General features: G+C 49.2%; 1 protein-coding gene across 3 annotated transcripts; it reads left to right on the forward strand.

The window, feature by feature from the left end:
• On the forward strand, window positions 1-26697 carry ZYX (zyxin). 3 transcript variants are annotated; one of them, XM_074934719.1, is made up of 10 exons: window positions 1-204; window positions 8076-8362; window positions 18549-18730; window positions 19220-19312; window positions 19813-20346; window positions 20684-20828; window positions 20933-21102; window positions 21339-21517; window positions 21752-21872; window positions 26204-26697. In XM_074934719.1, the coding sequence occupies exons 2-10, from the start codon at window positions 8098-8100 to the stop codon at window positions 26237-26239; spliced, it is 1725 nt and encodes a 574-aa protein (XP_074790820.1). In that variant the 5' UTR covers window positions 1-204; window positions 8076-8097; the 3' UTR covers window positions 26240-26697. The 3 variants fall into 3 exon arrangements, with proteins under 3 accessions (XP_074790820.1, XP_074790804.1, XP_074790811.1); XM_074934703.1 differs by lacking the exon at window positions 26204-26697 and adding an exon at window positions 22087-22912; XM_074934710.1 differs by lacking the exons at window positions 1-204; window positions 26204-26697 and adding exons at window positions 7228-7439; window positions 22087-22912.
• The last annotated feature ends 1015 nt before the right edge of the window (window positions 26698-27712 follow it).

Below are 27712 nucleotides of genomic sequence, written 5' to 3' on the forward strand. Positions count from 1 at the left end.
TCCTCCCCCCTCCCCTTTTTGGCAGACATGAAACTGAAGCAAGTCCAGAGTGGTGCGCAGGGGGCAGAGAGAGCAGGACGGGGAGGAAGGAGTGAAGCTGGGCTTGCGTTCCAGCAGTACCAGAGACTTTACCAGCAGCAGCAGCAGCAGCAAACTTTTAGTCCAAGGGACGCCACCCTTCTCTTCCTGAACTTCTCCCCAAAGGTGAGTCCTCTCCGCTTGGAAAAGAGCTTGTCCTGGGGGAAGCTCTTGCCTCTTAGTTTAACTTTATGCTCAGAAACTAAATGCATGTTTGTTGATCAGGGAACCCCACCCCCCAATTTCCTACCACACCCACTGGGGATGAGAGGCTGAACTTGCTGTTGTGTTTTGTGGTTTATGCTGGTTGCACAGCTTGGGACCGTATTTAGCGTTAAATTTATGGGTTTGACGTGTCTGTGTCACCGACTTATTTTCCGTGGGAGCCTCAAATTTTTGAAAGCCTGACAAACTACTTGCCAACTTTTAGTTGGGTACGTTCCTCCCCTCCCCATCAAAATGAAATACCTTCCAAGTCGCCTCCTTTCCTTTGTAAAGGTTTAGCAATGGGGGTGGGGAGAAGGGGCTCTGCTGGCTGGTTTGAGTTGAGACATTCTTCTAGTGTGTGTGAGACCCGCTCTAGAGCCTTTCCCAGATGTGTTTAGGTGGGGAAAGAACCCGTAACACTTTCGGGAACTGCTTCATTTCTCCTTTGCCTTCCTGGGCGGGGATCTGAAGATCCTTGTGCCTGCAAATTTGTGACTGCCTGGAGTTTGAAATATGTTTGCCTGTTCCTTTCCTGCTGTGCAGAGAGGAAGACCGGGGGGCGGTATTTAGTTATGTGTTTGTTACAGATTCACTCCAGGCCTGGCTTGTAGCTTTGAAAGTTCCCCTTTCCCCGGTCCGATTCCTGACTACAATTTACATGCAGGGTTTAGTGACTGGAATGAATTTACTGGTGGGGGAAGGGAAGTGGGGGTCACTGGGCAAAAGAATGGGGGTGGTGGTTAGCAGGGAAACACCATCTGCTTGGAAAATAAATGACTTCGTTGCTGGGGCTTTGTAACTTTTTTTTTTTTTTTTGCCAACCAAGCAAACTTTGCAGGATTAACCAGAGTTTGAAGGGGTGGAAATGCATGTGGCTCTTTGTTTAATTAAAAACAAAATCCTTCAGTTTTTGGGGTTTTTGTAAATCGGCTTGATTCTTTCACTTCATATTTTTAATAGCACATCCCCTTTCTCCACTTTCCATTTGGAGGAGGCGTGTGACTCTGTGGGTGCAGTTGCCAGAGTTACTGGATTGCGGCAATTCTAAAACATTACCCCTCCTCCCACCCAATACTCCCTGCTTGGTCTGAATTGATATCCTCCATAGTAGGGGTTCTCAAACTTCATTGCACTGTGACCCCCTTCTGACATCAAAAATTACTACACGACCCCAGGAGGGGGAAACTGTAGCTTGAGCCCACCTGAGTTTCAAAACCCAAGGGCTTCAGCCCCAGGCATGGGACTTATAACCTGAGCCCTACCACCCAGGGCTAAAGCCCTCAGGCTGCAGCTGCAGCCCTGTGTGGTTGGGCTTGGGCTTTGGCCCGGGCCACAGCAAGTCTAAGCCAGCCCTGGCGACCCCATAAAAACGGGGTCATGAACCGCTGCTTCATAGGGAAGGAGTAATTTTGGAGGACGTTAGGGTGGGTCTCTCTTTCCATGTTCCCTTCCCTACTTGAGAGTGGGATGCACTGGAGACTGGCCCATGGAGGCAGAAGCCTAAGACAGAGTTGGTTAGTTTCCCTTTGGTGGGTCACTGAATAGGTATGGTTTAGGTCAGGGGTCTACAGCACTTGCATAGAAAACAGAGCAGTCTGTGATGCACTGGTTACATGAAAGCAATCCATTTTAAGGCAACTATGGCCAGTGAAAGGATCTAAATCTCAATTTCTGCCCCTAATCAGTAGACAGGTCATACATAGCCCTTGCTTGAGGCTTTGGTGTCATTAGCCTCTACGGCTACATGGATCTATGGCTACATCTTCTCATTGATGTAGATGTCAAGAAATATCTTTCTTTGGGGGAGGTCTGATAACTAATTTAGGCTCAGGCTTGCCTAGTGACACACCCTCAGTACTTTTTTTTTTTTGTATGTTTGAATAATAGGACCCTGTTAATGCACATTTCATAATCGGGGAGCTGCAGGTCAGGATTGATGGATACCAGTAGAACTGTGGGGGAACCATAACATGGATAGGGGGAGGAGAGGTAGGTCAGTCTAGAGGCATGTTGGGGAAGCTTCAGTCCCTGGCATCTCCGTTTTCCCTTCCCTCTAGGCTATAGGGTGGCTGGTGGACAAACAGAAGATATGCCTTCATGCCACTTTTTAAGCAGAACTTGAGACAGACGGGGCAGCTGTAGGAGGGAGGCTGATGTGAGGAGAGAGAGGCTTTGGGCTAGAGAGAGTATATGGGGAAAAGGACTGTTCTGGGGTCAGGGAGATGGGAACAGCTGCTGGTAATGAAACTAAGGTATCTGCATGAAGCAGCAGATGTCCCACAATCATCTCTATAGAGACCAGCCCCATTATAGAGTATGATCATGAGGTGACTAGGATGTCATCTTCAAGTGCCGACAAGGGGAGAGGATTTTTCATGTCAGAGGACACTTTAAACTAGCCCGTAAAGGCATAACAAGACCCAGTGGCTGGTAACTAACCATTGGAACAGTTTACCAGAGTACATGGTGTATTCACCATCACTTGGCGTCTTTAAATGAAGACTGGATATCTTTCAAAATGATATGCCTTAGCTCAAGCAGAAATTAGTTAGAAGCAGAATCACTGGGTGAGAGTCTATGGTCTGTTATGCGGAAGGTCCCAATAATGATGGTGTCATAAATATAAAGGGAAGGGTAAACATCTTTAAATCCCTCTTGGCCAAAGGAAAAACCCTTTCACCTGTAAAGGGTTAAGAAGCTAAGATAACCTCGCTGGCACCTGACCAAAATTACCAATGAGGAGACAAGATACTTTCAAAGCTGGTGGTGGGGGGGAACAAAGGGTTAGCTCTGTCTGTGTGTTGCTTTTGCCGGGACCAGAGCAGGAATGCAGGTCAGAACTCCTGTAAAAAGTCAGTAAGCAATCTAGTTAGATATGTGTTAGATTCTGTTTTGTTTAAATGGCTGATAAAATAAGTTGTGCTGAATGGAATGTATATTAAGGTTTTGCCTAGAGGGATTCCAGACTGCTGCGCTGGGCATCACAGAATGGGGAAGAGATGGCCAGCCCTCTGTGGAGATAGAGGTGGTTAGGGACTATTTAGAAAAGCTGGACGTGCACAAGTCCATGGGGCCGGACGAGTTACATCCGAGAGTGCTGAAGGAATTGGCGGCTGTGATTGCAGAGCCCTTGGACATTATCTTTGAAAACTCGTGGCGAATGGGGGAAGTCCCGGATGACTGGAAAAAGGCTAATGTAGTGCCAATCTTTAAAAAAGGGAAGAAGGAGGATCCTGGGAACTACAGGCCAGTCAGCCTCACCTCAGTCCCTGGAAAAATCATGGAGCAGGTCCTCAAAGAATCAATCCTGAAGCACTTACATGAGAGGAAAGTGATCAGGAACAGTCAGCATGGATTCACCAAGGGAAGGTCATGCCTGACTAATCTAATCGCCTTCTATGATGAGATTACTGGTTCTGTGGATGAAGGGAAAGCAGTGGATGTATTGTTTCTTGACTTTAGCAAAGCTTTTGACACGGTCTCCCACAGTATTCTTGTCAGCAAGTTAAGGACGTATGGGCTAGATGAATGCACTATAAGGTGGGTAGAAAGCTGGCTAGATTGTCGGGCTCAACGGGTAGTGATCAATGGCTCCATGTCTAGTTGGCAGCCGGTGTCAAGTGGAGTGCCCCAGGGGTCGGTCCCGGGGCCGGTTTTGTTCAATATCTTCATAAATGATCTGGAGGATGGTGTGGATTGCACTCTCAGCAAATTTGCAGATGATACTAAACTGGGAGGAGTGGTAGATACGCTGGAGGGGAGGGATAGGATACAGAAGGACCTAGACAAATTGGAGGATTGGGCCAAAAGAAATCTGATGAGGTTCAATAAGGATAAGTGCAGGGTCCTGCACTTAGGATGGAAGAATCCAATGCACCGCTACAGACTAGGGACCGAATGGCTAGGCAGCAGTTCTAGGTCCTTTTCCGCAGGGGTGACAGTGGACGAGAAGCTGGATATGAGTCAACAGTGTGCCCTTGTTGCCAAGAAGGCCAATGGCATTTTGGGATGTATAAGTAGGGGCATAGCGAGCAGATCGAGGGATGTGATCGTTCCCCTCTATTCGACACTGGTGAGGCCTCATCTGGAGTACTGTGTCCAGTTTTGGGCCCCACACTACAAGAAGGATGTGGATAAATTGGAGAGAGTCCAGCGAAGGGCAACAAAAATGATTAGGGGTCTAGAGCACATGACTTATGAAGAGAGGCTGAGGGAGCTGGGATTGTTTAGTCTGCAGAAGAGAAGAATGAGGGGGGATTTGATAGCTGCTTTCAACTACCTGAAAGGGGGTTCCAAAGAGGATGGCTCTAGACTGTTCTCAATGGTAGCAGATGACAGAACGAGGAGTAATGGTCTCAAGTTGCAATGGGGGAGGTTTAGATTGGATATTAGGAAAAACTTTTTCACTAAGAGGGTGGTGAAACACTGGAATGCGTTACCTAGGGAGGTGGTAGAATCTCCTTCCTTAGAGGTTTTTAAGGTCAGGCTTGACAAAGCCCTGGCTGGGATGATTTAACTGGGAATTGGTCCTGCTTCGAGCAGGGGGTTGGACTAGATGACCTTCTGGGGTCCCTTCCAACCCTGATATTCTATGATTCTATGATTCTCTGTGTTTTGAATCTGATTACCCTGTAAGGTATTTACCATCCCGATTTTACAGAGGTGATTCTTCGATTAAAATTCTTCTTTTAAGAACCTGGTTGTTTTTTCATTGTTCTTAAGATCCAAGGGTTTAGGTCTGTGCTCACTTATGCAAATTGGCGAGGATTTTTATCAAGCCTTCCCCAGGAAAGGGGGTTTAGAGTTTGGGAGGATTTTGGGGGGAAAGACGTTTCCAAGTAGGCTCTTTCCCTGTTAGACGCTTGGTGGTGGCAGCAATAAGGTCCAGGGTCAAAAGGTAAAATAGTTTGTACCTTGGGGAAGTTTTAACCTAAGCTGGTAAAAATAAGCTTAGAGGGTTTTTCATGCAGGTCCGCACATCTGTACCCTAGAGTTCAGAGGGGGGAAGGAACCTTGACAGATGGTAAGGCTCCTTCTGGGCTTAACATTTGATGATCTACTCCCCAGCACCCTTATGGATGGTTGATATGCCCAGTGCCTGACCTTGGGAGAAATAAGGTCTTGTCGTTTCAGACACTTAGGGCTTGTCTACATTGGCACTTTACAGCACTGCAGCTTTCTCGCTCGGGGTAGTGCTTTAACATGGCTTTTACATTGCCAGTATAGATTTGCCCTTAGTCAATGCTGATGATTCTTCTTCCCTCCCTGACCCTCAGCTGGATGTAAGTATGATATAGGGGGTGGGGGGGAGAGGGAGGGCTGGTGAGGATTGGTTCCAATATAACAACTAACTCAAATACAGTATCTGAGATCTCAGAGTACCCCACAACTTGGAGAACTTGTATGGGTGAGTGGCCCATGTATATCTCCTCAGTGATAGCAGCACTGTGGAATAGCTGCAGGAGTCCTGTTGTTACAGCAGCCCATCATCATCCGTGCTGACTGTGCAGCAGCAGGCACTGTAGAAGAATGTTGTTCAAAACAAACTAAGTCCAAATGCTGGCATACTTGCCTCTCTACCATTGGGAGCATTATTGTGTGCGGTCAGCATGATAAACTTAGTGCCTCTCTGGCCTGGATACCAGCATGGGGAGAAGTCTTAGACATCTGGGCTCTTATCAGGAGATTGTCAATAGCTCCTGGCTGTTGTGAGTTTGGAAACATCCTGAGGGCAACATGAGTGGTGGTTTGGGGGGTGGGGGGAGAGGATGGCGAGTGTTTCAGGGAGTTTCAAGTTCGCCACATACAAGCCTTAGAGAACTTGCTTTTCAGGACATGGCTGGGCTCTGCTTCTGGGAGTGGAAATATGCAGCTTGCTGTACTCTAGCTAGACCAGGGATTCTCAAACTAGGGGTCGGGACCCTTCAGGGGGTTGCGAGGTATCAACCTTGCTGGGAACCCTGCTTTGCCTCTGGCATTTATAATGGTGTTAAATATATAAAAGTATTTTTAATTTATAAGGGGGGGGGGGTTGCACTTGGAAGCTTGCTATGTGAAAGGGGTCACTAATACAAAAGTTCGAGAACCACTGAGCTAGACCCTAGGAAGACACCATTGGTAGGATGGAGCTGTGAGCATATTCTGTGGCAAACAGGAAAGTGCTGCTTGCTGTGCTATGCTGCACCCCGAGGCCAGGCCATGGATGGGCTGGCTTTAGGGCAGCATCTATACCAGAGGTGGGCAAACTATGGCCCGTGGAACCCTTCTGCCTGGCCCCTGAGCTCCTGGCCCGGGAGGCTAGTCCCCGGCCCCTCCCCTGCTGTTCCCCCTCCCCTGCAGCCTCAGTGCGCCAAGCCGCTGGCACAATGCTCTGGGCGGCCGGGCAGCGCAGTTGCAGAGCCATGGCCTGACCCGGTGCTCTGGGTGGCGTGGCTGTAGTGCCGCAAGCCACTGGCCTCCAGGTAGCATGGTAACGGGGGAGTGGGGGTTGGATAGAGGGCAGGGGAGTTTGGGGGGGGGGGGGGGATAGGGGTTGGGGCGGTCAAGGGCAGGGAACAGGGGGGTTGGATGGGGCAGAGATTCTGGGAGCAGTCAGGAATGGGGGGGGGTTGGATGGGGCAGTCAGGGGTGGGGTGTCCAGGGGTGGTCAGGGGACAGGGAGCAGGGGGGTTTGATGGGGCAGGAGTCCTGGGGGAGCCGTTGGAGTGGGGGGGGGGTCTGATTGGAGGCAGGGGCCAAGCCATGCCTGGCTGTTTTGGGGGAGACAGCCTCCCCTAACCGGCCCTCTATACAATTTTGGAAACCCAATGTGGCCCTCAGGCTAAAAAGTTTGCTCGCCCCTGCCCTATACAGCAGGGGCTGGGAGGGAGTGACTCTAGGAATGTGTTAGTGAGGCTGGCTGGATCCAGGAGCTGCTTCCTGCAGGAAGGGGCGGGGGCAGGGCAGACAGCCGTTGCGGCCACTGAGGATGCTGTAGGAGCTTTTGCTTATTGCTACAATGACAGGAAGGGACAGCAAGACAGAAATGACAGCAAGACAAAGGGCTTGGCTGGGGAATGTGTGACCTTATGGAATCGCCCAGGCTTCCCTTTGTTCTGCTTGTGCTGCAGCTGTCAGAGCTTCCCCACTGACCAGAGAGGGCTGGGGGTCTACAGGTAAAAGGATGGGGGTGGGGTTGTGAGGAGAGGATTGGGAGAGGTGGACAGACAGAGTTGGCAGGGATGCAGTGGTGACACACCCTCTTGAAACCCCAAGCTTATGGGTGGTGGTGTGATGTGAGAGATGCTAAAGCTGCCTCTTGGGGGGGGTGGGTGTGTGTGTGTGTGTGTGTGGGGGGGGGCGCTCTGGTCTGAGGTGTGGGGATCTGAGCCATCTGCAGAAGGCTGGCTTCTCCAGCAGTTCTCTTCTGCATTGATCCCAGCTTTGTCCTTCTCTCAGTTTATTATTACTGCCTTGCTCCCCCCACCCCTCCATGTTTGTTAATCCCATTCAGCAAAGGGCTGAAGGTGGAGAGAGTTTATTGGTGCTTTGGCCAGTTGTTCCTCCCCTGCATCCCAGGGAGAAGCACTTGTTAAGGGTTTGCCTCCGGGTTAGACAGTATTTCTTACTTCAAAACATATTTGTCTCCCAGTCCTGGGGGCACCCAAGCTCTACTCATGTCCCTCAAATCTCACTCAGGTGCACCCACCCTCCAATTCTGTTTCCTGCTGTGCCTTTCTCCAGATTTGTTTTCCCTTGCAGGGTCATGTCTGATCTCATGTCTGTGTCTCCTCTATCCTCCTGGCCCCCAGGTGCTGAGCAGCCAGCAGCAAGATGGCATCATCTGGTAGCCCGGGGACTCGCATGACTTCCACAGTCAGCATCAATATTTCCACCCCAACGTTCTACAACCCGCAGAAGAAGTTTGCACCAGTGGTTGCCCCTAAGCCCAAAATGAACCCGTTCAAGGCTGGGGGTGCTGTACCTGGGAGTGCCTCAGATCTGCCACTGCCCCAGCCTTCTGGGGCTGGTGCCCAATGTGCTCGGATAGGGAAAGTGGGGGAGATCCCACCAGCTGCAGCACCTTTGCTTGCTGAAGGTATGTGATATCCATAACTTATTACTTGCCCCATTTGTGGGAGCTTATGTGCACTTCTGTGTTCTCAGTGCATATGGTCTGTGCCTGGTCTAAACAATGAATAAGCAGCTTGCTACAAAGAATAGATGGGTGCTCACACTGGGAGGGTGGCAGGACTCCAGAGCGAGCTACAAAGGGGTGTGTGTGTTTTGGGGGGGGGGGGGAACAGGAGGAAACTATTCTGATCACTTTGATCTAGGCATGCATAGCATCTTCCTCCCCAAGAGGAAAGGGGGCGGGGGGGGGTGCGCGGAGAGATTCCAGTCTCTCACCAGAGTCTACAGGAATACCATAAATATCAGTGTAGGGGGCAGTTATATTGCAGGGAAGAATCCCCCAGCTTGGCTAACTGTGGGATGGCTCACACTGTCTTCCATATCTGTGATTCATCCCTCACCTCACTCTGTAGCTTGTCTCAGATTGTGAAAGCTCTTCCCCTTTGGTCTCACTCACTTCCTGCCATTTCACCATTGTGCATACCCTGCCTGAGTGGGTGGAGTAGTTGCAGGGACAGATGGGAGCTGCCATAAACAGGAAGTGAGACATAGCGGTTTGCCTCCCTGGGTTTTGTTTTCTCTTGTGGTGTGTGTGGTTTGTTTTTTTTTTTGTTTTTCTTTTCTGGGCAGGGTTCTGGTGCAAATATAGCTTTTACTTTAGCTTTTGATCCCTGTTGGGACCCTTTTCACTCCTCTAAGGCCACCTGGTGATTTAGCCCCCATTCTAGACCTGGCCAGCGGAAGCCACTAGGAGTATCATTACTACCCACATTCTCCTTCTTGACATCCCTGTATATCACCACAGTGTCACTGGGTTTGTCTCGACTAGGATAGGTGGTGTGATATTAGCCACCATCTTCTAAAAGGTAGTGTAGACAAGATAATGCCAACTTTAATGTCCGCTAGCTGGCCAAGTTAGTCTAGCAGGCAGCCTAGCTGATGTTCTAACACCATCTTTAATTCCTGGTTAAGACACACAGCCACAGAGGAGATAGGTGGTAATGGGAAAACTTGCTGTGCCCCCCCCACCCCCCCTCCATTTTTTGGCAGTGTATCTGCATTGACTTCAGTGCTGTTCCCGACCATACTCCACTGGTAAAATGAGAGCAGGATTAGGCCCCCCACTAGCTTTTATTTGGTAGTCAGAATGAGGAACTGAGATGAGGAACTTTTTCTCTTGCCCTCTGAGTTTCTTCTGTTAATTTGCCCTACTGAAATGCTCAGTCCCTGTTCCTGAATTCAGCCCTCTGTGGCTTCGGTATCTCTTCAGGTATATGCAAGTTGTGGGCTGAGTGTGCTGCAGCCAGCTCAGAATGTCTGTGGAGATGATGGCTTGCAGTGTGTGGTCTGTCATTGCAGTAAAAGACACTGCCTACACTGGGAAACATTAGGTTGGTAGCAGCCTATCCTGTGGCTGTTCTTCATCCAGCTTTAGGAAGCTGTGGTGTTGTCCAGTTGTGAATACTAAGTAGGAGTAGAATGGGGCAGTTGCTTGATGGGAGGATAAGAAAATTGGGATGTGCTTTCTTCCTTCTGAGTAAGTAGTGATCCCAATGCCCCACGGTGGTGCTTTGCTGCATGGAGGTGACTGGATAGATGGTGGTTGAGCTGTTGTCTATATCAGATGCTACTTCACTGGGTTATGTTCCTGATGCAGTATTATAGCCCTGGGCTCGGGCTGTGGGGAGGGAAGAACTTGAACAGAATATTGTATTTTTTTTTTTTAAAGGGTGGTACATGCTGGGAAACTCAAGGTTACATTTTTAAAGTGGACCTGCAGAGAGTGGTGAAAAATGAGCTTTGTACCCTTTGTTACTTTATAGGGGATAAAGGAGGCCTGAAATGCTTTCCCTCGGGGAGGGAAAAATGGAAGGTTTTTTTGTTGGTTTTTTTCTCTCTCTCTCCCTCCCTCCCTCCCTCCCCGCTTATTTCTTTTGTCTGGGAATTCAGGCCCTGTCTAGCTTGGGAGACTCTGGTGACTAGAGAACTAGTGAAAATTGTGACACTAAACAGCAAAACCTGAGCAGGAAGGGGAATTTTAATTGGACTGGTTAAAACTTTTTTAAAAACACTAACTTCAGTGAAGACGGGTGCTCACTATATATATATATATATATATATATATATACACACTTTTCTCTGCTGTGGAGTCATATTTCAGTGTGTTCAAAATTCTGCACAAACATGAAGATTGGATAGACTTGAATCCTTAGTACTGCTTTGTGAGGTAGCTGTTCTCCCCATTTTACTGAGGAGGAAACTGATGCTGAAAGGTGAAATGACTTTCATAATAGGCAATGTGGCTTTATTTATTAATCTCAGAACTGGGAGTTCAGAGACCTTTGTGTTCCCACTTCTGCCATGGGCACACTTGGACAAGGCACTGCTTCAGACCCTTTTTCCCCAGCTGGGAAACAGGGATATCCACTCCATGGGCTGTGAAACTCCCTTTTTCTGGAGTCTGGCTGTTTGTAAATCACATACTGAGTCCTTGGAAAGGAGCTGTATAAATCCAAAGCTGCCTTGTTAGGGCCCACCTATTGTGACAAGGCTGGGACTAGATCTTGTGTATTGCTGGCTTCCGGCTTTCTGTTTGGCCACTAGATGTCTGTGTTCCTGTCCAAACAATATGGCTGCTCGAAAATGGCAGGGTGATTATAAAACACCCAATACTCTCCAGACCTTAAGAAGAGTCTGGAGAGGATTGGGCTCCACCTAATGAAGAGGGAAGAGCATCTTCGCAAGCAGGCTGGCTAACCTAGTGAGGAGGGCTTTAAACTAGGTTCACCAGGGGAAGGAGACCAAAGCCCTGAGGGAAGTGGGATACCAGGAGGAAGCATGAGCAGGAGCACGCATGAGGGGAGGGCTCCTGCCTCATGCTAAGAAAGCAGGACAAACAGCAAGTTATCTCAAGTGCCTATACACAAATGCAAGAAGCCTGGGAAACAAGCAGGGAGAACTGGAAGTCCTGGCAGAGTCAAGGAATTATGATGTGATTGGAATAACAGACTTGGTGGGATAACTCACGTGACTGGAGTACTGTGATGGATGGATATAAACTGTTCAGGAAGGAGAGGCAGGGCAGAAAAGGTGGGGGAGTTGCATTGTATGTAAGAGAGCAGTCTGACTGCTCAGAGCTCTGGTATGAAACTGCAGAAAAACCTGAGTGTGTCTGGATTAAGTTTAGAAGTGTGAGCAACAAGGGTGATGTTGTGGTGGGAGTCTGCTATAGACCACCAAGCCAGGGGGATGAGCTGGACGAGGCTTTCTTATGGCATCTAACAGAAGTTACTAGATCACAGGCCCTGGTTCTCATGGGAGACTTCAATCACCCTGATATCTGCTGGGAGAGCAATACAGCGGTGCACAGACAATCCAGGAAGTTTTTGGAAAGTGTAGGGGACAATTTCCTGGTGCAAGTGCTGGAGGAACCAAGTAGGGGCATAGCTCTTCTTGACCTGTTGCTCACAAACCAGGAAGAATTAGTAGGGGAAGCTAAAGTGGATGGGAACCTGGGAGGCAGTGACCATGAGATGGTCGAGTTCAGGATCCTGGAGAAAGGAGAGCAGCATAATACAGATCCTGGACTTCAGAAAAGCAGACTCTGACTCCCTCAGGGAACTGATGGGCAGGATCCCCTGGGAGAATAACATGAGGGGGAAAGGAGTCCAGGAGAGCTGGCTGTATTTTAAAGAATCCTTATTGAGGTTACAGGGACAAACCATCCCGATGTGTAGAAAGAATAGTAAATATGGCAGGCGATGAGCTTGGCTTAACGGTGAAATCCTTGCTGATCTTGAACACAAAAAAGAAGCTTACAAGAAGTGGAAGATTGGACAAATGACCAGCGCGGAGTATACAAATATTGCTCAGGCATGCAGGAGTGAAATCAGGAAGGCCAAATGACACTTGGAGTTGCAGCTAGCAAGAGATGTGAAGGGTAACAAGAAGGGTTTTTACAGGTATGTTAGCAGCAAGAAGAAAGTCAAGGAAAGTGTGGGCCCCTTACTGAATGAGGGAGGCAACCTAGTGACAGAGGATGTGGAAAAAGCTAATGTACTCAATGCTTTTTTTGCCTGTCTTCACGAACAAGGTCAGCTCCCAGACTGCTGCACTGGGCAGCACAGCATGGGGAGGAGGTGACCAGCCCTCTGTGAAGAGAAAAGTGGTTTGGGATGATTTAGAAAAGCTTGATGAGCACAAGTCCATGGGACCGGATGCTCTGCATCTGAGGGTGCTAAAGGAGTTGGCGGATGTGATTGCAGAGCCATTGGCCATTATCTTTGAAAAGTCATGGCAATCGGGGGAAGTCCCGGATGACTGGAAAAAGGCTAATAGAGTGCCTATCTTGAAAAAAGGAAGGAGGAGGATCTGGGGAGCTACAGGCCAGTCAGCCTCACCTCAGTCCCTGGAAAAATCATGGAGCAGGTCCTCAAGGGATCAATTCTGAAGCACTTGAAGGAGAGGAAAGTGATCAGGAACACTCAGCATGGATTCGCCAAGGACAGGTTAGTCAGGAATGACTTAATTGCCTTCTATGATGAGATAACTGGCTCTGTGGATGAGGAGAAAGCAGTGAATGTGCTATTCCTTGACTTTAGGAAAGCTTTTGACACAATCTCCCACAGTATTCTTGCCATCAAGTTAAAGAAGTATGGGCTGGATGAATGGACTAAAGGTGGCTAGAAAGCTGGCTAGATCGTCGGGCTCAATGGGTAGTGATCAATGGCTCCATGTCTAGTTGGCAGCCGGTATCAAGCGGAGTGCCCCAAGGGTCGGTCCTGGGATCTGTTTTGTTCAATATCTTCATTTAATTGTCTGGAAGATGGCCTGGATTGCACCCTCAGCAAGTTTTCAGATGACACTAAACTGGGAGGAGTGGTAGATATGCTGGAGGGTAGGGATAGGATACAGAGGGACCTAGACAAATTAGAGGATTGGGCCAAAAGAAATCTGAGGTTCAACAAGGACAAGTGCAGTGTTCTGAATTTAAGACGGAAGAATCCCATGCACTGCTACAGACTAGGGACCGAATGGCTCGGCATCAGTTCTGCAGAAAAGGACCTAGGGGTTACAGTGGACGAGAAGCTGGATAGGAGTCAGTGTGCCCTTGTTGCCAAGAAGGCCAATGGCATTTTGGGATGTATAAGTAGGAGCATTGCCAGCAGATCGAGGGACGTGATCGTTCCCCTCTTTTCGACATTGGTGAGGCCTCATCTGGAGTACTGTGTCCAGTTGTGGGCCCCACACTACAAGAAGGATGTGGAAAAATTGGAAAGAGTTCAATGAAGGGTAACAAAAATGATTAGGGGACTGGAACACATGACTTATGAGGAGAGGCTGAGGGAACTGGGATTGTTTAGTCTGCAGAAGAGAAGAATGAGGGGGGATTTGATAGCTGCTTTCCACTACCTGAAATGGGGTTCCAAAGAGGATGGATCTAGACTGTTCTCAATGGTAGCAGATGACAGAATGGGGAGTAATGGTCTCAAGTTGCAGTGGGGGAGGTTTAGGTTGGACATTAGGAAAAACGTTTTCACTAGGAGGGTGGTGAAGCACTGGAATGGGTTACCTAGCGAGGTGGTGGAATCTCCTTCCTTAGAGGTTTTCAAGGTCAGGCTTGACAAAGCCCTGGCTGGGATGATTCAGTTGGGGAATGGCCCTTCTTTGAGCAGGGGGTTGGACTAAATGACCTCCTGAGGTCCCTTCCAATCCTGATATTCTAGGAAGCTTTTTTCCTGTAACTTCCCTATCTATAAATTTCCTCTCTGATTCACTCAAAAACTTGCAACAAAAGTCTAAGGGCAAGAGGCCAAAGACAGATTTCATGCAGATTGGTTTTGTGAATTTTGAAGCTTAATTGTGGAGAGACACTGCCTTTGTGTTATGGAGAGAGAGTAAAGAGAAAATACCATGTTAATGTGGAAACTAAATACAAAATCAAGTAATGCAGTGCTAACTGTATCAACTTCTGTGGCCTGTTTTTATAGAGGAGGTCAGACTAGATGATTTGATGGTCTCTTCTGGCCTTAAAGTCTATGAAACTCAGCCATGCTGCACAGACAGACTCAACTAGTAGTACACAAAAAACACTAGTAGTATAATGTTAAATGGGAAGAGAAAATGCTACTTCTATGCAACATGGCAAGTAAATATTGCTATAAGAATTCTCTCATATCTACTATTTAGGATTAAGATCAAGCTAGTGTAGGTGCAGTAACTAACCATTAATCCTCTATGAATAATGGTATGAAGCCATTTTGGTGGCTAATTCATAATCTGTCCTGGTACTGCACCTACCATCCTGGCAGATCTTGGTTCCATTTTGCAAACTGCTTTGTGGTGTCTGAGCAACTATTTTCTTTTTGCATTCAATCTTCCAGCATTATCTTTCCTTCTCCAGTTGAAACAGCTAAATGGACTTTGCTTGAACTTTCCGTTCAGTTGCGGGGGCGGTGTGTGCACGCATGCAGAAACCAAGGTTTGAAAATTCCATTTGCTGGTGGCAAGTAGGAAGCTTTCCCTGAGTTGGGGGTCAAATTGCAGGTTCGGGGTGAAGGTGGTGGTACTTTCTCATGCTCTAGCTACAAAAACAAGCTCTGCCCACTTGAGGAGAAAATGAGATGGTTCTAGCAATAGACTATGCAGATGTTCAGAATATGATCACGTGTTCCACTGGGCTTTCTGTACCTGGCTCCTTCCATGAGCTCTTCTGGGTGCATTGGGTCCCGCTCCTTGAACAGGGAGTGGAAAAAACAAGTGGTATCTACCAACTTGTGGTGCCAAAGTGAGCATGTCACTCAGAGTAGATCCTTTCGTTTTTTACATACATTGAGCAGTGAAAGAGCTAACAGTGACAGTTAACTTCAATACCGATTGATACTTTAACAGATGCTTAGATCAGGATTGGCCAACCTGAGGCTGAAAAGGAGCCAGAATTTTGGCAATGTTCGTTGCCAAAGAGCCACAGTAATACATCAGCAGCCCCTGATCAGCACCTCCCCGCACCTCCTGATTAACTGTTTCATGGCAAGCAGGAGCCTCTGGGATGGTGGAGGGGAGAAGCAAGGGCACTGTAGATTCAGGGGTGGAGTGGGGGCAAGGGTCTGTGGCAGAGCCAGGCTTTGAGCAGTGAGCATCCCCCGGCACATTGGAAAGTTGGTGCCTGTAGCTCCAGCCCTGGAGTCTGTGCTTATACAAGGAGCCGCATGTGGTTCCGGAGCCACAGGTTGGCCACCCCTGGCTTAGGTGAATGGGCAGTGCCCACATCCCTGAGTTCTTGTTTTGGGCTCTCTGCAAACTCAAGCAGACCATGCTGCTATGGTTATGCTTGTATCACATTTTCATGGTTTTCTTTGCAACCATAACAGTTAAACTTATATATATATATTTTTTTTTAAATGAAGGTAGAAATTTGGAGAATGAGAGCAGCTTGAGAGGAAGTCTGCATAACACCAAATTCACGAAAAGAGAAAAGGAGTACTTGTGGCACCTTAGAGACTAACAAATTTATTTGAGCATAAGCTTTCGTGAGCTACAGCTCACTTCATCGGATGCATTCAGTGGAAAATACACTGAATTTCCACTGAATGCATCCGATGAAGTGAGCTGTAGCTCATGAAAGCTTATGCTCAAATGTTAGTCTCTAAGGTGCCACAAGGACTCCTTGTCTTTTTGCAAATACAGACTAACACGGCTGCTACTCTGAAACCAAATTCACGGTGCACCTTGGCTAAAAGGAAATCTTAAGAAAAGGTGTATCCTATCCCTTGTAGTTTTGAAGAGAACCTCTCAAATGTGATCCAGCATATTGCTGATGGTTGAGTCTAACTTCCCCAAGCAGCAGCAGGTCAAAACCAACGAGGCTAGACAGTTTCACTTCTGCTGCTCCTGCTCAGAGTTCTGTATCCAGCAGTGGAATGGACAATAATCAGGTCAATTTCATGCTGCTAGTCAGGGGTAACTATAAGCAGCAATAGACACACTGGATTTCGGGTTAGGGATATAGTAGTGGATGCCTTCCCTTTCCTAGCAGGAGCCAAAAGCCTTTGTAGCTTTGGGTTGAGGGGAGAAGAGAATGCAAAGAGAGTTCTCCTCTCTTGTAGAAGGTGGGGAGGAGAAGAGGGTACAGGTTTATCTGAGCTCTGCTGGCTAGAGGACATCTGCCTCATAAGAACCTCAACAACTGGAGGGGAATGGAGTTTTTTACCAGAGCATGATCCCTGGACTTATGGGTCCCTTCCTCTTTCTTCTCTACCTCTGTCAAGAAGGTGTCTGGTAAGTTTCTCAAGGCCTTGTGGAGACCAGGCATGAAAAACTTTAACCCCAAAGTCAATGTTTCTTTCAGCTACCAGAAAAAATAGCGGCTTCCAACAGCACCCTAGTGTCTGGTTTGTGTGATGGGCCAGATAGAGAGCCACTGCATTAGGCTATCTTTCCAGACTACTGTACTCCTTTCAGGAGTCTGATTTGTCTTGTGTACCCCCAAGTTTTACCTCACTTAAACTGCCTGCTTAACAAAATGACACAAATATAAGTCATAGCACACTACTACTGAAAAATTGCTTGCTTTCTAATTTTTACCATATGATTAGAAAATCAACTGGAATATAAATATTATGCTGAAGTGTAAGTACATAGTATATAGAGCAGTATAAACAACTCTTATGAAATTTTAGTTTGTACTGACTTTGCTATTGCTTTTTATGTAGCCTGTTGTAAAACTAGGCAAATATCTAGAGGAGTTGATGTACTCCCTGGAAGACTTCTGCATACACCCCGGGGTACATGTAGCTAGGGTTGAGAACCACTGGTCTAATGCACCAGTTCCCAAACCTGTCATCCATGTGTACTTGCTGGCAGATTATATGGTCATATCTGCTTGGACTTGATCTATATAGTCTTCTAGGCTCTTCATTGCAAAAAGCCTGGGTGCCTGAAAAGGTACTGGAAAATGAGGAATAGGCACTCTAACCTTCTGTCCTAATGGAAGCTGCTATGTAGGAGTAGGAGAGGAAATGGGAAGCCACCTGCTAGTGGGAGAGGATCAGGCACTGGAGAAGCATGTGCAGGAGAATGAGGAGAGAGGACAAAATGGCTGGGAAGGGAGATATTTAAATAAGGGCAAACATGCGTGGTGATATATGCACACCCCTTCCCCTGCCAGGGTGGATAGTGGGTGTGTGGACACTGCGGTTACTGTCTACCTGACTGTCTCATACCTCACCACACAGAGGTCCAAGAGCCAGAGTGAAAGCAGCAGCCCTTGGGTTCAGGGCCGCATGGCCAAGCAGCCATTATCCAAGGGGCTGCTACCAGGGGTGTGGCAGCCCAGGCAGGGGGGCCTGGGCCCACCCAACTCCACCAGACCCCAACCCAGGGCCCTATCAGTGGCAGAGTGGCCCACCACTGGGTCAGCGGGGAATCCCAACGAAACATGCTGACCTCACACAGGTGAGGATATCACTTGCTCACCCTCCCTGAGTCACTTCCTGCCATGCTTTCTGAAGCTGTAGTCCATAGGCTATCAGGGTCTTTGGGCCCTTCAGCACAGGTAAATCCCTGGGGCTTCATTGGCCACAGATATCCAGTCTGGTTCTTGAGATCTCTAGCTTCTGCAGGCAAGGGCTGTGATGGCTTCCCAGCTGGAGACTCCACCAAGGTCCTCCCTCTCCGGCAGTCAGTCCAGACTGGGCTGCTCCCTTTTATACTGGCATAGCACTTGGAGCATGCCCAGTATGGTCTGAGGGGGAAGGACTTCCTCTGCCCATAGTGTGGTGTTACCCCACACTGGGCCGGAAGGGATTATGCACACCCCATCACAGTGTGCAGGAGATCAGACTGGATGATCAGTTTGTCCCTTCTGACCTTAGTCTGCATCTAAAATACATTAAATGCTATGGTAACTCTCCAAGGTGCACAATTGCTGTGTTTGTGTCTTTTATGCACTGGCAAATGTGTTGAGGAATAGTCTGTGTGATGCCAAGTTTGTGAGGGTTGTGGTCCCTGTGGGATGGGAGTTAGAGACCCCATAGTTTCACAGTTCTTGTGTCTCTGGTCTGACAAGCTCTCGGATCTTCTGTCTGAGTGTTGCTGGAGAAGCATGGTCAAAACCTGTCCCTTTTTTTTCTCTTCCTTGTTCTTACCTGCAGAACTTCCACTGCCACCTCCACCCCCTCCAGGAGAGGAGACAGTCATCTCCCCAACCAGTGCTTTCCCCCCGCCCCCACCGCCATTCGAAGAGCCCTTCCCCCCAGCCCCAGAAGAGGTTTTTCCTTCTCCCCCTCCCCCCATGGCTGACAAGGGGCTTGTGACTGGGGTACCTGCCCCACAGGTAAGTATAGCCATGGCTAGTCTGGGGTTCTTTTCTTAGGTGGGCCACTCTAGTTCCCTCTGTTCTGAACACATACAGGCACTTGGCAGGGCTGTGTGGCCTTGAGTCAACATTTCTGCACGCACACCTCAGCACTGGGAAGATGCTGGGAGCAGAGAAGCTCTCTCACTTCAGGCACCTCCTCAGTGTTTTCAGAGTGCTTTGTTCCTGGGGAGGTCACTACTGTGGCACCATCTGTCTGGGCCTGCATTCCGTACTGCCCACAGTGCTCCCACAGCATGCACCTAACCCCCACTGTCACCTCCAGCTTGCCTCTCAACCAAAATGAGTTGTAGGATTATGCTGTGATCCAAGACTCGCAGCATTCTATTGCAGCAGAGGACTGTGGGGTTGGATAGGGATGCCCCCAGGTTTGCAGCTGTTCCTGATAGGGGTGAGTCACGTAACATGTCCTATTGCTCCTTCCTCCCCCATTGGTTGATGACACAGGTGCGTGGGAAGATGAATAGCATTGATCTGGAGATTGACTCACTGTCCTCAATGCTGGATGACATGGAGAAGAATGACCCCTTCAAATCCCGGGTGAGCTGCCCTCTAGGGTACATTGCACTCTCTGGATGGATCATGTTGAAGGGAAGGGGTGGCAGGCTGGTTTCACTAGGGGTGAGGTGGGGTCAGAGGGGATGGCTGAATGGGGATATTGTGGGGGAAGGGGGAGCTGGAACCGTTCCTGAAGTAGGAAACGGATAGATAAACCATCGGGAGAGGGAGCATAGCTGGAAGGGGGAAAACAGTCCTGCAACTGAGATGTCAGGGACGTTTAGTGGATTGAAGGGGTAGCCAGGTAGATGAGGTGGGGTGTGGAGTCAGGGAGAAGAAAGAAGGGCAGCTCTAGCCTTCCCTCAGTCTGTGGGAGTGGATGAGCTCAGTGTGTATCTGAGGTTGGGGATTGCCTCAAGCAGTGATGCAGACTCTCCAAGGACCTTATACTGAAGTGCATTAACACTCCCTGCAAAGCATGGTGGATAATCACTTCATAATACTGATTGGCTGTCTGTTCTCCCTATCTCTTCTCCTTGCAGGTGTCTCCAGGATCCACAGCTCCCCTGGAAACACCACCTGCCCCGAAAGGCCATGTAGAAATCATGGCTGTGCCTAAAGATCCCCTAGCTCCTGCTTCTTTCCCCACTAAGTTCACTCCAAAACCCAGTGGAGGCTTTATGCCAAAACCATCTGAAGTGGATGTGGTCCCTGCACCAGCACCTTGGGCAGCCCCACTGCAATGTAGAGACCCCCCAGCAACGCAGTCCAGAGCACCAGCCCCATCTGTGCCCCTTCTTCCCTCAGGCCAGCCTGCCCCTAAATTTACTCCATCCCCGGTTGCCAGCTCCCCCAGATTTGGATCCAAACCAGCTGCCAGTGCTTCTGGGGTCCCCACAAACTCCATGAGATTTACTGCCCCACCCCCTGCTCAGACCCGATTCACAGCCCCTTCAGCTATGGGCTTGGCCCCAAGGCCCCAGCCTCCCAGTTTCACCTATGCCCAGCAGCGGGAGAGACCTCAGGTGCAGGAGAAGCCACGTCCCACAGGACAGCCTGCTGCCCCACAGGACATGGTAAGGAGCAGAGCCATGCTTCAGATAGCTTGTGACAGGGAGTGTGTCGGGGAGGGGGGGAAACAGCGTTCCCTCCAATGTGAGGAAAGTTAGTACTCCTATCTGAGAGGGATCAGCTAAGGAAGAGCCTTCACTGTATCTTATTTGAGGGGAGGGGGCAGGCAGTAGGTGGAGAAGGGTATTCCCCAGAGATACCAGGGAAGGGGGCAGGCATTGCAGGGTGCTCCTGAGAGATACTGTGCCAGTGGGGAAGGGGGTGCAAACATGGAGGGAGGGAGGCTCCTGTCCCCCAGTAAATGTTCTCTGGCACTGAATGTCTTCCTCTGTCTTTCTGCAGCACAGGGCTCCTGTGGGGACTGGTTCAGAGTCCCCCAGGGGAAATGCCTCACTGACCATGAAAGAGGTGGAGGAGCTGGAGATGCTGACCCAGAAACTCATGAAGGATATGGAGCACCCGCCCCATGCAGAAGCCTCCAATTCTGGTGGGTGCTGGCAAGTGAGGTCCCCCCATGGAGAAGCTGGGTATTACAGTCTGGGTTGTGGTGGCTATCCCCCTTCTCTAACCCTCTCCTCCCTCCTGTGGCAGAGCTGTGCGGCCTCTGCCGGAGGCCCTTGTCCCGAACTCAGCCAGCTGTACGTGCTCTTGACCATCTCTTCCATGTGGAGTGTTTCACCTGCTTCAAGTGTGAGAAGCAGCTGCAGGGGCAGCAGTTCTACAATGTGGACGAGAAGCCCTTCTGTGAGGACTGCTATGCTGTGAGTGATGAAGGGGCCCAGGGTGTTGGGGCATTGCTGTGCTGGAAGGGGAATGGGCATGGGGTTGCTGCTGTGCTCTCAGTGGGCACAGGGCCCTGTGTGGTTGGCCTGCCCCAGTCTCCCCTCCCTCAATTGCCTGAAGGAAGGCTGCCCCTCCTGCCCAGTGTGCCACCCTGGGGATACTGTTGGGTTGGGCTGCTCTTGTCTCTGGTTCACTTGCTCTTTCCTCTCCCTAGGGTACCCTGGAGAAGTGCAGTGTCTGCAAACAAACCATCACAGACCGGATGCTGAAAGCCACAGGCAACTCATACCATCCCCAGTGCTTCACCTGTGTGGTGTGCCAGACCCCACTCGAGGGAGCCTCTTTCATTGTGGACCAGGCCAATCAGCCCCACTGTGTGGATGACTATCACAGGTAGGCAGGAGTCCTCTGGCCAGAGGAGGAGCCAGCCCCATAGGTAGGTAGTCTCCCAAGAGGGGGGAGCCACTCTCTCTTCTCCTCCCCCCGCCCCCCCCCCCCCCACTCATCCTTGCTGCAGGGAGGCCCTCTTCCATACCAGGCTGCCTCTCCGCTCTCCTGCACTGTTTGACTGGATCCCCATTGGGAAGGCTGCTGTTGTCAGTGTCTCCTCTCCTCTGTGTGCTGCAGGAAGTATGCCCCCCGCTGCTCAGTCTGTGCCGAGCCCATCATGCCAGAGCCCGGAAAGGATGAGACCGTGCGTGTGGTGGCCTTGGAGAAGAACTTCCATATGAAGTGCTATAAGTGCGAGGTAACCAGCCGCTCTTCCAAATCTCCCTCCGTTTCCCTTATGTCCATTTCCTGTCCATGTCTCACTATGGCATTGTCCTGTTCTCAAGCCTGTCAACCCTCCCACGGGAGTCCCCCATGTGCATCTGTCTCTTCTTCTCCTCCCCCCCGCCCCTCCAATCTCATTCACATTAGTGTTAGTTGTCACTGAACTTCCTTCATCTTTTCCCCCCCAGGACTGTGAGAGGCCCTTGTCTATTGAGGCAGATGAGAATGGCTGCTTCCCTCTGGATGGTCACGTATTGTGTATGAAGTGTCACACCACTCGTGCCAAAGCTGCGTGCTGAGGGGCTTGAAGTGGGGTGGGCCCCTGATACCTCTCCTCCCTTATACCAATGGCCTGCATTCCCCTGCTCTCAATGGTCCAATCCCTTTGCCCCACAGGGCACATTCCTACCTACAGATACCCTGGCAGCAGTCCTTCCTTCACACAGGGATCACCACCCCTAATCCCCCCCTCCATGCCAGGATCCCCTTCTGCAATGCCCGCTTTTCCTGGCCACAGTGCATTCCAGACCAGGGAGTATGGGAGATTGCTCTAGAATGGAGATTTAAATAGTCTGGCCTCTCCAGCCCTATGCTTTCTCACTCCTTCAGCTCCACCTGGTAGAGCTAGGCAGAACTACCTAGTGGTTGTGTCTGAGGTAAAGGTATCTTTGCTTCACGGAGCAGTACACGTATTTGGCATTGTGAGGTGAAGTGCCTTTCTCTTCAGCGCTCCTTTCTCTGCTGTCTCCCTCTCATGCCCATGCTCCTAGATGTGGGTATTTATGAGAAGAGTGGAGACCGAGCTTGGTGGGCAGCCTTGCTCCCTGGGCTGGAAAGAGTTAATCTAGGTTAGGGGTGACCAACCTGAGCTGGAGAAAGAGAGCCAGAATTTACCAATGTACACTGCCAAAGAGCCACAGTAATATGTCAGCAGCTCCCCATGAGCTCCCTCACCGCCCACCCACCGGTAGTCCCACGAATCAGCACCTCTCCTCCTCCTGCTCCCCCCCACCCACCCAAAATCAGTTGTTTTGTGGCATGTGGGAGGAGCGAGGGCATAGGCTCAGGGGAGGGGGTGGGAAGGGGTGGAGTTGGGGTAAGGCCTGGGGCAGAGCCAGGGGTTGAGCAGTGAGCACACCCCACCACATTGGGAAGATGGCGCCTGTAGCTCCAGCCCTGGAGTCGGTGCCTATATGAGGAGCCGCGTATTAACTTCTGAAGAGCCGCATGTGATTCCGGAGCCACAGGTTGGCCACCCCTGTGCTAGGTTATAGCTTTCCTGCCTCTGTCAGATCTCACCAGCTGGCTGATCCTGTCTAACATTTTTCCCTGCCAGATAAACCGGTCAGCCTGGGGAGGGGCCTCTCGCTGGGTTTGGGACCCTCTTCCTCCCCTCCTCTCCCAAAAGGTGTCTACTCCATTTCCTTTCATTCAGTGTCTTCCTTGGTGCTTGGCCCAGTTGCTTGGCATAGCAAACGATCCAAAGGATTTGTGTGTTTACAAAGGACTCTTAGAGCTCATTGTGGGGGCTGCCAGTGCCCAGTAGGGAATGGCCCCAGGGTGTGGTATGAGGATTCACTGCCAGCACAAGGTGGGAGGGATGTCTCCCCAGGTACCAATAGGGGTTGCTCACTGTTACTGGGAAGGCTGCAGTGAGATTGCGATGTCCTTGTTGGCTCTGCCTGTCACTAGGGTGATCCCCTCTCTCTGGGCTGGAATCTGTCTCTGACTGAACTGGTATTTTGGATACTGTACTTTCCAGCCACTGTGCGCATCTAATAAAGTGTTTTTGGTTTTTTTAATTGAAATCTCCTCCTTGGTCTGTTAATCCAACCTTGTGCACGAGAATCGCCATGTTCCACCACCATACAGCCATGAGATAGCATTGCTGTCCCAGCAATGGTCCAGTCACTTCCCCATTCCACACCTGAACCCCAAGGTTATGGATTCTGCCTTTGCATTGGCAATGAAAAGGGCTGGGTTTCCCCCACCCTCTGTCATTCGCTTCCTCTTCACACTGTGTAAGCTGAAGAGCTCAAACTCTCTCTGCAAATCTGGCCCTTAGATCAAAGGTATTTAGGCACATATTGATGGAGATAAGCAGGTGTTTTATCTGCTTAGGTACCTAACTCCTGTTGAAGCATCTCTAGGAGCCTTAGTACCTTTCAAAAATCTGACTCTAAAACCCTCCATACTTTTGATTAGGTTAATTGTTTTTGTTCTCTGGACTGTCTCTAGAATTGAATGGTGCCCAACCCTGAATGCATGTCCTTCTTTGGAAGTACAGTAGCATCTCTGGGCTCATTCACAATGCTCCTGTTGTATCCTCTGCATTTTGACACCTAAATCTTTTTGTAGATCTAGCCCCACATGACACACATCTTCAATTCCCCACTCAACTACTGCCTAATCCTCTAGGCACCTAAACTTCCTCTACTAAAGTTCCTTAGGTGCCAAGCTTCTGCTAGTGAGCATGTTCAAAGCCTCCTCAGTTGAGGTGCCTAGGTACTTATCTCACACTTAAGCACCAGTGGGATCCTCAGGTGGGGAAACACCTACTTATCTTGCCTGTGGGGCCTGATCCATTCAGAGTTCTCCAAGCATACCAAATGCCACATAAAATGGCAGGAGGGGAGAGTAGGTGTGGTGCCCCCTGTAACTCTTAGCCCACTGGTTAGAGCTCTCAGCTGGGATGTGGGAGACCCAGGTTCAATTCCCCTCTGCCTGATGTGGAGAATGGATTTGAATTTGGGTCTTCCCCCCCCCCCCCGCCCCCCCCCCAGCAAAAGAATGCCCTAACCACTGGTGTATGGAGTCCTCCTCTCTCAGAACAGCTCAAACAAGGGAATGAGAAGCATATATGATGGGATAATATGATTTTGGCAATTAATTGATCTTTAAATATTCATGGTAAATAGGCCCGATGGGGTGGTATCTGAGTTACCCAGGAAAGAATTCTCTCTAGTATCTGGCTGGTGAATCTTGCCAATATGCTCAGGGTTCAGCTGATCGCCATATTTGGGGTCGGGAAGGAATTTTCCTCCACGGCAGATTGGAAGAGGTCCTGGAGGTTTTTTTGCCTTCCTCTGTAGCATGGGGCACGGGTCACTTGCTGGAGGATTCTCTGCTCCTTGAAGTCTTTAAACCATGATTTGAGGAATTCCATAGCTCAGACATAGGTGAGAGGTTTATCACAGGAGTGTGTGGCATTCTGTGGCCTGCACTGTGCAGGAGGTCAGAGTAGATGATCATAATGGTCCCTTCTGACCTTAATATCTATGCCCCAGAATACTCCATAGACCAATGTCTAGGGCACTTGCATGGGAATGGGAATGGGGGTGGGGTGGGGACTCAAGTTCCAGTTTCTTCTCCACATGAGGCAGAGAGGGCAATTGAGCCTGGGTGAGTGCTCTAACCACTGGGGCAAAAATTATAAAGGGGGAGGAACAGTGCCACCATCTCCCTGCTTGTCTGTTTTTTTTAAAAAAAACCAAAACGCACTACTTGCCTGGCTTGGGTGCCTAGCCCCAGAAGAGGGGTTCGTGGCTGTGAATCCTGAGCAGAGATAGGCACCTGACCTCCTGTTAGCTCTGTCTAGTGTCTCTGTGGCACTCACAGGAGTGAAAAGCAGGAAGAACTTTAGACACTACAGTGTGTAGCTGGGACTCTGCTACACATGGTGTAGCAGTATAGAATGAGGAGGGGCCAGTTTCTCATAGAACCACATTTTGTCTCCCTCTCACTTGCAACATTTTATGTGTTTAACCAGTACAGTATGTAGGTTGCCTTACCTTTACAATTGGAAATGCATACCATGAGTATGATGATTAAATTTTTGAGGCTTGAAAGTCAAACTATTAATTCAATTTTCTATTTTAGAGACAGGCAACAGTTGCCTCTCTCCAACGATCACTTGCAAACTGAGACGCGACTGACCACTGAGGCATCCCACTAGCAGCTTAGTGGTCACATGAATGCTTGATGCTTCTAGCAAGCAAGTGGTTGTGTATCTCATTCATAGGCCTTTCTAGCTTGAATAAGGATCAGGTGGCAATAATACTTGTTGCTTTACACACAAGTTCTTACATTCATTCCATCACTTCACAACCATCTACTGCTAGCGACACCTCGGTGAGCTAGATGTATAAATGCTCTCTATTTGACTGTCACTGTTGTCAGAAAACCCAGTAGCTCTTAGAGCTTGTCTACACTACCAAGTTTTGTTGACAAAACTTATGTTGACGCCCAAAAGTCGACAAAACAAAAAATTGCCAAAGTGTTCACACTTGCTCCCTCTGTCGACAGATCACGTCCACACTTGGGACACCATCAACAGCGTGAGCAAAGCACCATGGGTATGTATCCTACAGTGCAGTGTTGTGGGAAGGAAGAGCTGATCGCTGTGCATCTTGGGATTCTCTGAGTTCTCCTACGGCCCCCTCAGCTACCGAGAGCAGCATCACGAGTAGCTCTGTGAACTCTGTTATTGAGGAATGGCAAAGCAGCACGGCAGTCTGTCCCACTCCCCCTGCAGCAGCAGTCTGTCTGCTGCTGTGTTCCTAGTGCCGGGCAGAACAGGAGTATGCCAATGATTTGCTCTTTGTTCCCCAAAGGGAGCAGCGCACACATACTTCCAGGAGCTTTGAAAGGGGCCGGGTGCATGCCTGCAGGGCAGCAGAGATCAAAACACTGAGCAGAGCAATCAGGGCAGGCATTGTGGGACACTGGCAGAAGCCAGTTTTGTTGACAAAACAATCAGCAGTGTCTACACTGGCTTTGTCAACAATAAAGGGAGGGGAGAAAACAAAAAGTCTCATAGGGATGGAAGTTTTTAGTTGCCAAAACTGGGCCTGGGTGTTTTTCGTGATGAAAGTCCCATTGTAGTGTGTACGCTCTTGCTGTTTTGTCACCAAAAGGCAATTTTTGGTGACAAAACTTGCCAGTGTAGACAAGCTCTTATTTTGCCTGCACATATGTGTAATCTTTTCTGCCTGATACTTATTTACAGCTGAGTTAATGCTTCTAGAGCAGTGATAGGTGCTCTTGATTTTTGGTGCTGAAGGCTTCCGGTTTGTGTGCTGAGCACTGTGGGGTGTGTATGCATTACATATGCATTTTACAAGTACCTCCTGTTATAATCCCATAATGTTAGTCCTATTGCTTGCTGTCTAAGTTGAGAGATCATATGCACAATGGGACATGCTTTTCCAACTTCAATGCAATTGAAAGCTCAGCATCGCCTTAACCTATCTACGTATATAGAATGTAACCTATTGCTTGTAATAAACTCATTGTTCCTGGTGGCAGGAAACAAGGGTGAGAGAGTTAAAAGCAACAGTGCCAACTTGAAACTCATGTTTTCCTCTGAATGCTTCATTTCTATTCTAAATAACCCCCAAGATCAGTAGAATAGATGCACTCCATGCATCTAATGAAGTGGGTTCTAGCCCACGAAAGTTTATGCCCAAATAAATTTATTAGTCTCTAAGGTGCCACAAGGACTCCTGGTTGTTTTTGCTGATACAGACTAACATGGCTACCACTCTGAAACCTAGAATAGAAGTGAAAGAGATTAGAGAACTATTCTCCTTGTTTGTTTACAATGTGTATTTGATAACATTGTCTAGCCATTTTTCCTGTTTTGTTGATAGTTGGTTGCCCTTCCTGTATGATCCACTAGCATGATATCACTCAAATATTGCTCTGGGGAAGCTTCAGCCTATTCCCCAGGTTCTGCACAAGGGTATTTTACTTGTAACAGGTACAGCAAAGGGGTAGCTGGTAAATATATTGGGTGTGTGTGTGGAAGGGACA

The sequence above is a fragment of the Natator depressus genome, chromosome 1, assembly GCF_965152275.1.
Source record: "Natator depressus isolate rNatDep1 chromosome 1, rNatDep2.hap1, whole genome shotgun sequence".
NCBI lineage: Eukaryota > Metazoa > Chordata > Testudines > Cheloniidae > Natator > Natator depressus.